At 57.9% G+C, this 13,088-nt stretch overlaps 1 protein-coding gene across 1 annotated transcript in view; it reads right to left on the reverse strand.

Annotated features, from left to right (window-relative positions):
- Positions 1-13,088, reverse strand: part of INTS3 (integrator complex subunit 3) — a 35,053-nt gene that overhangs the window by 21,436 nt on the left and 529 nt on the right. The window contains exons 2-7 of the mRNA XM_019556718.1: positions 13,018-13,086; positions 8,594-8,677; positions 7,947-8,030; positions 3,443-3,556; positions 3,060-3,144; positions 1,862-1,928 (exon numbers count right to left, since the gene is read on the reverse strand). Of these exons, the coding sequence (XP_019412263.1) occupies positions 1,862-1,928; positions 3,060-3,144; positions 3,443-3,556; positions 7,947-8,030; positions 8,594-8,677; positions 13,018-13,086 (503 nt within the window). The remainder of the gene's footprint in view (positions 1-1,861; positions 1,929-3,059; positions 3,145-3,442; positions 3,557-7,946; positions 8,031-8,593; positions 8,678-13,017; positions 13,087-13,088) is intronic.

Below are 13,088 nucleotides of genomic sequence, written 5' to 3' on the forward strand. Positions count from 1 at the left end.
TTAAAAGGAAGTTAGATGAGCACCTTGCCGGGGTCATCTGACCCCGGTGCTCTTTCCTGCCAAGGCAGGGGGTCGGACTAGATGATCTTCCTAGGTCCCTTCCGACTCTAGCTACTATGAAACTATAAGGCAGCCACGCCCTGTGGGGAGATAACGTCCGGTGGTGAGTGAGTCACCTGTCCTAAATCACGAGGGCACTGGGATGCTGTGACAAGTATTTGCTTTCCCAGGCACTCGGTACCACACCTCATGTGTGCAAGCACGGAGCTTAATTAGCTGCTGGGACACATGGGGGCTGGACATGGGAATGACGAAGGAGTGGAGCCCGGGGGTGGGCAGGTCAGCTGCAGCAATGACAGTGCTGTCAAACGGGGCCACAGGGAACAGCCCGGGACCAGGGGATGGGTCCATGCAACAGGCCAAGCAAACAGAGGCCTCATGGGGCAGTTGTACGCTGGCTCAGCCCTCGGCAGCTGTTCCCCGCAGTTTGCGGAGGCTGCGGCACTCAGCTTTGCTCTACTGGTTTTAATTAAGCCAACACACTGACACACCCCTGCAACACTGGGCCTCACGCCTGCTGCTCCAGGAAAACCTCACTGTCCCTGCCATCTGAGGGCACTGGGCTCTGCAGGTTCCCTCCCCCTGGCCCAGCCTGGCTCACCCCATGCCCAAACACCTCCCAACCCACTGCAGCCTGGCACCGGCATTCTGCCGTGGGCCGAGCCTCCCCCTTGCATGTTTCCCTGCCAAAGCCCTGCTGCTGGAGCTGTGATTTAGTGCACTGGGTGGGCCCTTGTGGTGCTGGGCCAGCGTAGACTTGGACTGTGAGGAAGGGAGATGCTGTTTTCTGCAGCCGAGTGCTCCCTGGTTATTTGTTTGCAGGATAAAACTGTAAGGGGTTTTGGCAAGATGAGCCTCTGCTTCAGCAGCAGAATCTAGGGGAGCTACTCTGGGTGCTGCTAGGGCTCGGGTGGGGAGTGCCCAGGCTGGGCTCGGGGCAGGGAGCAGCCAGGGGTAACAGGAATGGTGCTGGGGGGTAGCTGGTGGCAAAGTGAACGCCTAGCAGGGAGCTCTGTGGCATTCCTGGTATGTGCACTAGATGGCGCTGCTGAGACCACATGGCTCTGCTGTTCCCTAGCAGGGCTATTAATGGGGCGTCATTGTTAACTACTGCTAACCACCGCGACCAGCGCCACCGTGGGACGGCTGCCATCATGCACACAATGCCACTGCCTAGCCGACGCCACGCAGCCTGTTCACAGCTGACTAGCTGCTGCGTTACTAGCAAAGCACAACATGGACAATGCTCTCAGGTCACCTGCCATGACACAGGAGAGCTGCAGCCCTGCTGAGGCCAGCCCCACACAGGACGCTGACAGCCTGCAGCTTGGGCAGGGAAAGGAATCTCCCCTGCCAGGGGGGAGGGTCCCCAATGTCCTGTGGGTGGCTGGAGATGACCCAGCCTCATGGTTTCAGGGCAAGCAGTTACCTGCAGAGGAAGCAGCCATATCAAGGCTTGCACGACTGGCCTGGAGCGCTGTGGCCAGGGGTAGCTGCATGGGACAGTCCCAGCTGGCTGGGTCAGCAGCCTTGGCAGAAGTGCTGCTCCTGGGTCTCACAAGGCAAGCCCTGCAGGGTTCTGGCTGGGTCTCAATGGGACACCCAAGATGGTGGTAACAAACCCTCACAGCATGCAGGGAACCCATCAGCGCACCTCTGCCCACCCTGCCAAAGTGTGGAGACCCCAGATCTACTCTGCTTTGTCCCCAGGAAGGGACAGCTTCCCCAGCCTCGCCAAGGGACACAGACCTGGCTGCTCCCCAGCCTTGCCCACCCCAGCCGGCTGTCGCTGCGCCCGTACCTCTGTTCCGTCAGGATGTCAAGGACGTTGTCTGCCAGCCAGATATTCTTTGCTGTCACATCCCCGCCTGAGACCACGGCAATGGACACGGAAGACAGGAGAGGAAAGTTAGATTAATCAATGCACTGTTCTCTGTGGCTGGCATTATCTCAGCCATTGCCTAGCTGGACCGTCAGACCCCGGCAAGGCAGAGGCTGTAATCAACGTCCTGTGCTCCCTGCCTGGTCCCATGCCACCTGCCACAGATGCCTGGTTGCTCCCAAGCATGTGTTGAGCATGTTCCCAGACAAGTACAACAGATGCTGTCACTTCCTGGTGCATGAAAGGAAATCAAGAGGGTTTCTGGTCACAGCGCAGGTGTCACAATGCCGACACCCCTGGCAAAAGGGAATGAGCTAGAGGGGGACAAGGCTTCATATCTAGGGTGAAGGCAGCCAAAGACCCAGAGCTCTAGAAAGGAACTGGGCCAGGAAAGTCCCTGAGTCTGGGAGCAGCTTGGCACCATGGCCTTGGTTGCATTTCCAATGCGTCATGTGCCCCTGGCCTACCAATACCTGTCAGATTGGGAGCACTGACTTGGATCTGCAAGACTTCACTCCAAATCACTAGGACAGCCTCAATAAAGGCGCCCTGCAGGTGCTGAGAGCCTTAGCTGGGCTCCATAACAGGTCTGTAGTTGCTTGAAGCAGGAGATCTCTACTAGGAGCATGGGGAACCTGAGGGGGATCTGAAGCCTGACTAGGAGAGGCAAACGAGCCACTGCAATAGGTGTTGTGATCAGGCCTCATAAAACAGAGCTGAGCAAGGCTGCAGCAGGGGTCCAGCCCAGGGAGCTGCAGCCAGGGAAAAGCAGTCATGCACCTGCCAAGGGCTTTCACACTATTGTGAGCTGACCCCATGCAGACTGGGGAGGGGGCAGACAGCCTCATTCCCATGCCTCGGGCCCAGCTACCCCCTGGAAACAGAGGTGCCAGCTCCCATTCGCAGCCGGCCGGCCTCTGTCACCACATGGCAATAAAATGAAATGTCAGGTTTGATGATGCGAGGCAGATTTCTCTTCCATGGACGTCAGGGACAGAGGCAAGGTGGGGCTGGACTGAGCCTCAAGGATGGCTCTGAGCTCTGTGCTGCTGCAGCCAGAGGGGCCCCGTGATGTGCACAGAGCAAAGGGGCCAAGGCCCAAAGGGGCAGCACTCACCTGCGATCTGCTTCATGAAGGTCATGCAGACACCATCGGCGCCGAGCACACCGCCCTTCACCAGCTCCCGCAGTAGCCACACCAGCTGGAGGGGAGAGGGGCAGAGTGCATGCGAGACAACAGATGAGGCACAACACAGACCCTGGCCCTGCCTGAGACGCCCACAACCCCAGAGACTCCTTTTGTGGGTGAGACGTGCTGCTCCCATCACAGATGGGGCACGCTACCCAGGATGGATGCTGAGCAAGTCCTACTGATGCTGCCCCTGCAAACCCCACTCCCAGCCTAGGTTCCAGCCTTGTTTGCAAACCCCAGTCCCCCGGATGCAGTCCGCTCCAGCTCTTGGCAGGGCTCCACCGTCAGGCTAAGTCCTGTTTGCTCACCTGCATCCGGCAGGTGTCCTGCAGCTTTAAGTATTTTTCCATGAGGATCTGGTTGATCTTGTTCAGGACAATGTTCATGCCATCTCTGCTCACCAGAGCCAGGTCCCGGTAGCACTGTGGCACAGGGTCACACAACCAGTCAAGGCAGAGCTCTTCTGGGGAGCCAGGGCCCAACAGGAAGCATGCTGCTGTGCTCAGACCTGGCCCAGCCACAGTCCCTTTTAGGGGCTGCACTTCAGCCATGGATGGAAGCGCTGGACCAGCTGCCTTGGAGGCAAAAGGCCTCTGGGTCTAGGAAGGTTGCAGCCGGGGCAGCTGGATGGGCTTCTACATCCCCTGGACAGCCCAGAGCAGAAATGGGGTGCTGGGCCTGACCCCTACAGTCCTGCACTGCTCCATGGGAGGAGGGTAAGGAGGGGCAGTGCACAAGGTCTATGCTAACAAGCAGCTACTTCCCCAGCCCCAGGGGCTCCTGCTGTGCACCGAGAACAACTGGGGATTGTTGTACTGAGCATGTAGCTTGGAGCTGCTGTGTGACAGCAGGATCACATCCCTCGCTACACACTGCACGTGGATGCACCGAAGGAGAGGCAGGCTGGGCCCATGAGCCCCCACTCCTTTCCCTAAAGGCAGCAGCATAGGGGCTGGGCTCCCACCCCCCACCACTGCTCCGCTCCTGGAGGCAGCTGCAACGATCCACCTCATTCCACTTCCAGCCCACTCAGCCCTGGTGATGCCTAGAGCCCTATGTCCAGCTCAGACTGCGGCTCACCCCAGGAGAGCTCTGTGCAGTGGAGAGGGGACAACAAGGACCCTTGCTAGCAGCCAGCTGCACTCCAGCCAGAGCCCTGAGAAGCTCTCTGTGCCCTGGCTGGCCTGGCAGGAGGCAGAGGGGAGCCCAGAAGTCATTTGCCAGATCCTTCTGCACAGGTGTTAATTTGTGCTGCTAAATGCCAGGCTCTTCCGGAGAGCAGGGCTTCATCCCCACCCTCCTCCAGAGAGCTAATGAGGCCCTGAACTGTCCCTTTGATGTAGCTCCCTACGGTTCAGATACCTGATGCAAACAGTGCCTGGTAGGCGGAGGCTCTGTCTGGCCTTTCACTGCTGTCTGAAATGCTAACAAGAGCCAAGAGGCTGTGGGGACTTGTGGTCTAACCCAGGGACAGTTCAGAGCTCTCCCGGCGGTTTTGAGAGCTGCTTGAGGAGAACCCCACAGGGGACTGGCAGCTGCCCTCTGACCCCTACAGAATGGCTACAGCCCGGAGCCTTCCTGTTCTCTGGCAACAGCAGGGCCAAAGCCTGGGGGCAGACTAGTGGCATAAGACACAGGCCTGGCCAGGCCCGAGCATGGCAGGCTGGGCAGAGGCTGCTTGTGACCCAGGTGACCAGCAGTCCTCATAGAGGGGGACCAGTTGGACTGGTGCCCTTCCCCATGGTGCTAAAAGATCGGGAAGGATACTGGGAAAGTTCCAAAACAAGACCAGTTGTCATTTCCCCTCCTCCCTCCAAGAGCTGTGCAATTTCGGGGCAGGAACAAGTGCTTCAGCATCTCAGAGCTGGCTTTGGGGTCATGGGACACCATGAGTGGGCATTGTCATTCACAGTAATCCCACCTCCCCTCTACCTGTCCTTGGCCACTGGATGGGAGCCTCAGGGTAAAAACTCCTGGCCCCAGCACAAAGGGGGAGGGAAGGGACTTGACTTTGTTGATGACTCTGGAGGATACAAGCAATCCATCATCTCCTCCCTGCTCCTGGCAGGTCCAGGCTGCCCCTCACACAGGCCATTTAATTAACAGGAAGGATCAGGCTGATGGATGGGCCGTTTAACAAGATAAATCAGCTGGTGCGGGAGGGAGCATGCCCTCCCTGCGGTGGAGCTGGGCGGTGGAGCGGGCATGTGAAAGGGGGGGGCATTTCCGGGGCAGCTGCTACTCCCTTGGCCCCAGAGCAGGGCGCTGATTAAAGTGAGAGGGTGGGGGAGACAGTGCATGCCCTTTCCACTGCCGCAATATCTGCACGTCAGCCTCCCTGCTCCCAGCTAGGCGCATGTAGCTCAGCTAATCTCTCCTGGTTCCGGGGTCAAGGCAACAAGGGGGTGGAGGGGAGCACATCTCTCAGCTGATCCCCAGCAAGGAGGTGGCTATGCTCGGGCAGTTTCCTTCCTTGCACGGGTGCCAGTAGCAGTTTGAGCCCCAGCAGTGGGGGCTTCTGGCCTGGCTGTGGGGAGCAGCCCCTGGGGCAAGGGGTCTGTGGTCAGCCCGCTGTAGATGCAGCACAGAAGACAGCTCGGTTCACTGTGGGGAGACGCAGGGCAGAGCTGTGAGCATGACTGTCCAATGGCAAGTTGGTGCCTTTACAAAGAGGGAGGAAGAGGTGACCCCAAGACCCCAAGTTGCATGACACTGAGGACAGAACACTGCAGCCCTTGGGGACCCCCATTACCCTTTAGCAAGTGCCCAACTCAAACCAGGCCTCACACCACCCACCCCAGTCCCTGCTGCAGACAGGTACATTGCACCTGCAATGGGAACCTCTCAGCCCTGCAACCCAGCCAGATTAGGGTCATTCACAAACAGCCCTGTGAGCATTGCTACCCCTTGGTCAGGCAGGAAAAGGGGGAAGCACAGGAAGGGAGCAGCTTGCCCCAGGCCCAGCTGCAAGGCACCAGCAGAGCCACAAGAAGAGCAGCCCTGCTGAGTCTCCTGCTGCCATGAGGGAACAAGTGGTGGGGAGGAAAGGCAGTAACCAAGGGCGATCAAAGCAGCCCGTCAAAGCGGCAGGGCCAATTACTCCCAAGAAACACAGCAAGCTTTGAAGAGCTCAGCCGACAAGAGCAGGGAGCCAGCCACGTGCCTCATTAGCAGGGCCCAGCCAGGCAGCTCCAGGTACACAGCTTCCCCCCCGCAGTCAACAGAGGAACCTGCCAAGAAGACAGTCCTGGCACAGCTGGAGGGCTGGCTTTGCTCTGTCCCTTGCTGCTGGGCAGCTGGGGACACAGCCCAGGCTCCAGGGAAGCGGGGGCTGCAAGGGAGAGTGCAACCTTTCATTATGACTGGGCAGCAAAGGGCCAAGGAGACTCCTGAAGGGATCCCCTGTGATGGGAGGCTCCGTCACCTCTATCAACACTGCAAGAGATCTGGGCTACATCTGGATGCTACCAGCACCAGGAACCCTGGTGTTTGAGTTCAGGAGAGCTCAGGGTAACTGCGAGAGGCAGAACAGGCCCAGGCTGAGCGGGAACCTGCATCAGTGAGCAGGGCGAGGCAGCCTGCTGGCTGGTCTTCTGGGCAGGACAGGCACAGCCAGAGCCTTCCAGGAGATGCCGCCCGGGTTCATGGCCTCCAGCCGGCTCTGACCACAGCCGCTCCCCCAATCCACTGCTCGACCAGACCTCTGCCCTTCCTGAATGAGTTAACCTGGCCCCAGCCCAGTACTGTGCCAGGATCTGCAGCACACCTCCCACAGCCGGGGGCTCTGTCACGTCCACGAGCCACCTTGTTCCAAGGGCTCGCTTTGCTCTGTGCTGCCTCTCTAGGGGTGCAGGCTCCCACAAAGACCCTTCATGCCTTGCTTGTTTTGGGGGCTAACCGCACAGCCCTGCCCCCATGTCACGATCCAGAGAGGAGTGACAGCAGCACACCCTGCCAGAGGACCTATTCCTGGATGTGTGGTGGCACTCCTAGGTAGCTCAGAAGCCAGCCCGCAGCAGCAAAGGGGAATGGCAGCACAAGGAAGGCCAGAGCTGGTGCCCCTATGAGTTGTGCAACCTGCATCTAAAAGAACATGCAGGCAGAGCAAACTCCCTCCCCAGGCCCCTTCTATCTGCCACATCCCAGAGAACAAATTGATCTGTTCCTTCCCCTGAAAGCTCCGGTCTTTGGAGCCAGCCCCAGCCCCACAGCTGCGACATTAGAGAACAACAATGAACTTTGGGGATGCAGATGCTGCTTCCATGTAGGAGACCAAGCACAAACTTAATTGCAGTTTTCAGCATTATTAAGAGAGAAAGACATGCTTAAAAATGAAATTCAGCCTCCAGAGTGACAGGAGAGGAGGGAGAGAGGAGGGGAAGCCCCGTGATATTTTGCTTGTGAATGGAATGTGTTTTCTGTAATCATCACATCTGGCCAGCCAGCACACGACCCCGCAGCAGCCCTTCCTGCAGCTGAGAAACCAACATCCACTGGCCTTGCCCCTGCAAATAAATTAACCCTTGGGCTCCTAGATGTCATGGCCAAGCAGGGAACTGGCACTAAGCTAGGACTCGCACTGGCAAGGCCAAGCCTTTTTTTGTTCCTGGGAACTTGACCACAACCGGACAAAGCCGTCTCCCCTGTATGAGCAGCCAGGCTCACCAGGCCGAGGTCTTCAGCCCTCACTACCAGGGGAGGTCTGAGGAATGCCCACTTGGGAAATAGAAGGCACCAAATGCAGCTGCCCACCTGGGAAGGGGAACAGGCAGCAAATACAGTTGCCCCAGATGAGCAGGTCACTGGCCTTACCTTCTGTGCCTGCGTGGGCTCAGTGAGGACCAGGGTGAAGAGGCCCAGGCAGATCTCCTCGTGCTGAGGAGGGCCTTTACACACCTGGGAGGGGGAAGGAAGCAGCATGGATGAGCAACCCCTGCAGCACCCAGGGAGATCTTCACTGATGACTTTAGCACCAATGCTTTGGCAGGGTCAGAACAGGGAAGCTCAACACTAGGGATCAGACACCTGCAGGGACCCCCAACACAGAGCAGCAAGAGAGCCCAGAGGCTGCACTGGCCTGTAGAGGCCATGGAGCTCCATCCAGGCATCTTGCACAGACCCTCCTCAGTTCTAATACTCTGGTCAGAAAATGCTTCAATGCCTCCCGAGAGCCAGGCCAATGCCATGACAGCAAACATGCCCATGGGGCTCTGGGACGAGAAGTTCGGAGGACACAGAAGAGGCAGTGCCCAGTCCAAATTGAGCACTGGTTTCCAGGGGGGTTTACTAGACAAGGGGGCTTGGTCTGTTTGTTTTAATAGACCAAAGGAAACCTCTGGTCAGTACCCAGACCCCTCCAGCTCCCACTGCTGGTTGATGGCCCACATGCCTGTTTTCTCCAGGAGGGAGTCCCTTCTCCTTGCTGAGGTTACCCCTTCCCTTGAAGACCTAGCACTTACGTGTGCATTCAAGGCATCATTGGCTTCTCTCTCTGACAGCCCACTGGTCAGCGAAGTCAGGATGCCAACGCACCTTTCTAGTCTCTGAAACAGACCAAACAGATTGATGCATAAACAAGTGGGCGTGTGGCCCTGGACACCCATCTCCCCTGCCACGTAGCCTGCCAGGCCAGAAACAGCACATTTGGGCCACAGTGTCCCCACAAGCGGTTCCCGGAGCCAAATTTGAGACCTCAGTAGGGAGGGTGACTTCCCAGCCATCACTGCCAGGCTCCTTGGATATGTATGCAGGTGGGCCCACAAGCACAGATCTGGTCAGCATCTAAAATCCTGGTTGTTCCCTGCTGCTGGGGGAAGGCTGATGGGAGATGCTGCCAAGGGAAGTACTGATTATGCTTGGGATACGGCCTGTGCTGTGGTGATGGAAATACAGTAAAAGCCAAAGTGGTATGAAAGTTAGTGTCCAGGCCCCAGAACCACCCCATGGCTGGAGAAGCAACTGCCTCAGAGCCGCTTCCTTATTCCCAGGTTTGCTTTAAACCCTCTGCTGATGCTCTGGGTAGAGCATCACTCAAGCACCCCTTGGATCCAAGAAGCCTTGCACAACAGCCAGACAGAACCGGGGAAGTCGATCCCTGTTATGAGAGCAGAGCTGGAGCTGCAGTGACCTGTGCTCCCTGGAGCTGCCAGCTGGGACACAGGCACATTCTGCCTCGGTGACAAACTGGCCCCAGCCCACTCTGATGCCATGAGGCTGGAGCTGGCACATGCAGGTGATCAGGTTGCAAGCAAAAGCCCCTGCCTTCCACGTGCATGTGGGCACTGTGCTGGCAAGGTGCTGAGCTGCAAGCCCAGGAGTGGATGCCCTCTGCTCCGATTCCTTCATAGCTTCAGAGAAGCTTATGATGAAAGCAAACAGCAGGAGCAATTGCATCTGCACTGGCATCTCCGGTACTGAAGGGATTGCAGGAGCTGCACGGAGCCAGCATGTGGGCAGCACTGATCACGAGCAAGGCCATGCACGTGTGACAGCTTCCAGTTCATGCGACTGACCCAGTGCAGCCACGGCAGGTTGCTGGGACATCTGCTGCTCCCATCCTCTGGATGTTAAGTTAGCTCAGCTAGCAGCAGAGCGGCCAAGCAAGCCAACACCTGGCGGCTTCATCAGCACTGTGGAAGCTCAAGAAAGGGGCTGTGATGCTGGGGCTGGTACCCTTGTCCCAACAGCTCCTGCAGGCTGGCGTAGGAATACTGGTTAACACCCCCTACCTGCCTCCCTCCATGTGCCCCCAGGGGTTCACACACAGCCACTCAGGGTATCCACTACAGGGCAAACATGACAAGCCTGAATACCTGCCAAGCTTAATGCCCCCTGGCTCCCTCTTTGTAATGTCTGCTCTGCGCCATCACAAGCAGCATCAAGAACCAAGACTGGTAAACAAAGGGGAGAGCTCCGTTTGGCCAGGCTCCTGCCCCACATTAACATGCGATCTGGGACCGGCTCTGGAGTGCTGAAGAAGAGCCCCAGCCCAGGCAGCTCCTCAGACTGCTCCTGACCACGTGCCCCAAATTGGCAGGATGAAACCCACCTGGCCACAGCTGGGAGAAATCCAGAAGGCAGGTGGCCAAAGCCCCCTCTCAACCCCAGAGGGGCTTGAGGGATTCTCTGTAGCTGCATGTTTGCAATCTAATCGCCTCCCTAGAACAACACCCAACAACTCTGGCTCTATAGGGGAGAAGCACAAGAAACAAGGCTGAGTGCAAGCACTGTGACAAGGAGGGGACAGGCTGCAGTCAAAGCCCGGCACCAGGTCCATCTCCCATGGCAAATCCAGACCCAGTGCCCAGCCATAGCACGCACACACGGCTGTTATGGGGCTCGCAGGCTCACGCACCCCCTCATGGCACCAAATCCAACTCAGAACGTGGCAAAGCCACGGGATGACACAGCCTGAGGCCCAGCCCAGCCTGCACCCCCACTGCTTCCACCCTGGTGCCACATGGGGGAAATGTAGCTGCCAGTTTTTGTCCTTGCAACCACAGCTGGAGTGTAAAAGCCCCTACAGAGCCCCTGGTTAATCCCGGGCTCATTTACACAGTCCACAACTTGTGACAAGAAGCCAGGCTAAGTGATGCCCTGTCCTTCCCAGGGAGACATGACCCAAGTTCTGCAGCTAAGCTCAGCCTGATCTAAGTGCCACAAATGCCACAGGAGCCAAAGCCCCAGATGGAACAACTCCCCCTCTTCCACCGCTGCTGAAGAGATTAGACACTTGACAACCACCTGCAGCCAGTTACTATACCTGGGACAAACCAGCAGACCCCATCCTGCTCCTAGAGCCGTGCCAGCTCCCAGTCAGGGGGAGCTGTCAGAAGCGACCCAGATGCCTGCTCACCAGGGCTCACAGGGGTTATTGCTATATATTCACAAGGCCATGAGCTCTTGGGCTGACAGAGGCACTTACATGGAAAGGAAGAATAATTCCATGCACTGTGGGGCAGCTGACCTGACCACAGCCTTCCTTAGGATGCTAAAATCTACCACTAGTCCTAGAGACTGTTTTAGCTCCCTGAGAGTCATTTCTTGCATACGCACCTAACACTAAGGGGGCAATCCAAGAATGTGGCCTCGGTTCTACTTTATGGCCCGAACCCACAGTTAATCTACACATGCGCTGTGGCTCTGTCGTGATGGAGCACCAAGGGTACCTGGAAGAGCAGCTGCAGGATGGAAATGAGAACAGTCATTTTTTAACCGCAGACGAAACTGTGCACACATACACACACTCCATGTGCCTGTGGACCTGCCCGTGTATAAGCACTGGTGCGCCTTATCTGCAGGCCTGCCCACATGTGAACTGCATACATACCCATGGGCCTGCCTGCGTGTGAGCACCAGTGTGCCTGACCACATGTGAACTGCAGGCATGTTCGTGCACCTGTGGGCCCACCGGTGCGTGAGCACTTGCACGCATGCATGGGAACATACATTTATTTTCCTGGTGATAAACAACCCCATTCTCTCTCTCCCAGAATGGAGTTAGCAAGTTCCTCCTGCTCAACTCTTTGCAGGGAAGGACATTCAGATACAAAAACCCGCAACTGAAACACCAGTAGCTGAACCACCCTGTGTGGCAGCCGTGAAGGAAGCCATTCTCCTCCCAGCCTGATCTCTGCTTCCAAGCGACCTGCCCAAAGACAAGTGCATCTTCTCGACCAGAGGCCTGCACACTGCAAGCTCACCAAGGGAGTTTTGGTTTCTCACACTGGACACAACACGTTCCGAAGGGACACGGCTGGGCTGCCCGGCTCTCATCCTTGCCTGTACTCGCGCTGCAAGTAGTACGGTTAAAAGCGAAGACTGGGAAAGAAATTCTTTGCAAGCCGAGAAGTGGATACTCTGGTCACTCAACAGGCCGTGCACGCAGTCCCCTTTCCCCTGGATCTCCTGCTTCCTGTTTGTATGGGTCTCACACGCAGGAGTGCGGACGCAAATGGGAAAACAGACCGGCAGAGTGCACCGAGTGGCTGGGGAACGCGGGAGGAGGGTGGCCAAGCACAGTCTGAACCATAGTCTCAACACAGATCCAAACTGAAGTCGATGACGGTCCGTGACTTAAAATGGACAAATGTGCCAGAAGTTACTGCCCGAGGACTGATGAGGAGAGCAGCGCGTCATGACTCCGGGGTTCTCCTTCTGCGTCTGATGCTTGCCCAACGGGAGGACCTCGGGCAGCCCCGTGCCCAGGCGAACTTGATTCCTGTTCCTGGTGGCACAGGACAGTGCCCAGCGCCAGGGGACTGGCCCCAAGACCAGGTCATTCCTCTCCTGCCTCCTGCTTTCCTCCGTCACCAAACCCCCTGCTGCAGCTCAGAGCCCCCAAACACGTCTGTCCCTGGGTCAGGGCAGCTCCAGCCTGTGGGAGGAGCACGTGGGCACTGGTACAAGGGGGTGGCTCATGTGGGGCCTGAAGTGATGTTCTTTTGCCTGCCCACAGCTTCGCGCAGGCAGTTTTCAGCAACAGCCCCTGGGCGGGCATAGTGGGCACCCAGTCTGGCACAGAGAGACGCCGTCAGGAGCCACAGGGCACATGTTGAAGGGCCCCAAGGCTCAGGCGAGCTGCTGTAGCCAAATGCCTGGATCCGGCCCTAGACCCCTGCTCCTTCTCCCTAGCTCAGCCCCACATGCCTCCTCCATGGGGGAAACTGAGGCAGGGGCAGAGACGACCCCCCTGAGCTCTGCCCACCCACCAGGCTGACCCTCCCTCCGCAGGAAACCTGAGGCAGGGGATAGAGACGAGCCCCCGAAGCCCACCAGGAGGCCCCTCTCCCCACCCCATGCTCCCCCAATGGGGAAACTGAGGCGGGGGGAGACGACCCTCCCGCCCCCAAACCCGGGGAAACTGAGGCAGGGCCGCACCTACCTCCTCCAGCTCGTCCTTGGCGTCGAGGCTGGTGGACTGCAGCAGCTTCCCGCCCGCGCCCCCCTTGCCCT

Source organism: Crocodylus porosus, unplaced genomic scaffold (assembly GCF_001723895.1).
Source record: "Crocodylus porosus isolate Cpor-Errol unplaced genomic scaffold, CroPor_comp1, whole genome shotgun sequence".
Taxonomy (NCBI): Eukaryota; Metazoa; Chordata; order Crocodylia; family Crocodylidae; genus Crocodylus; species Crocodylus porosus.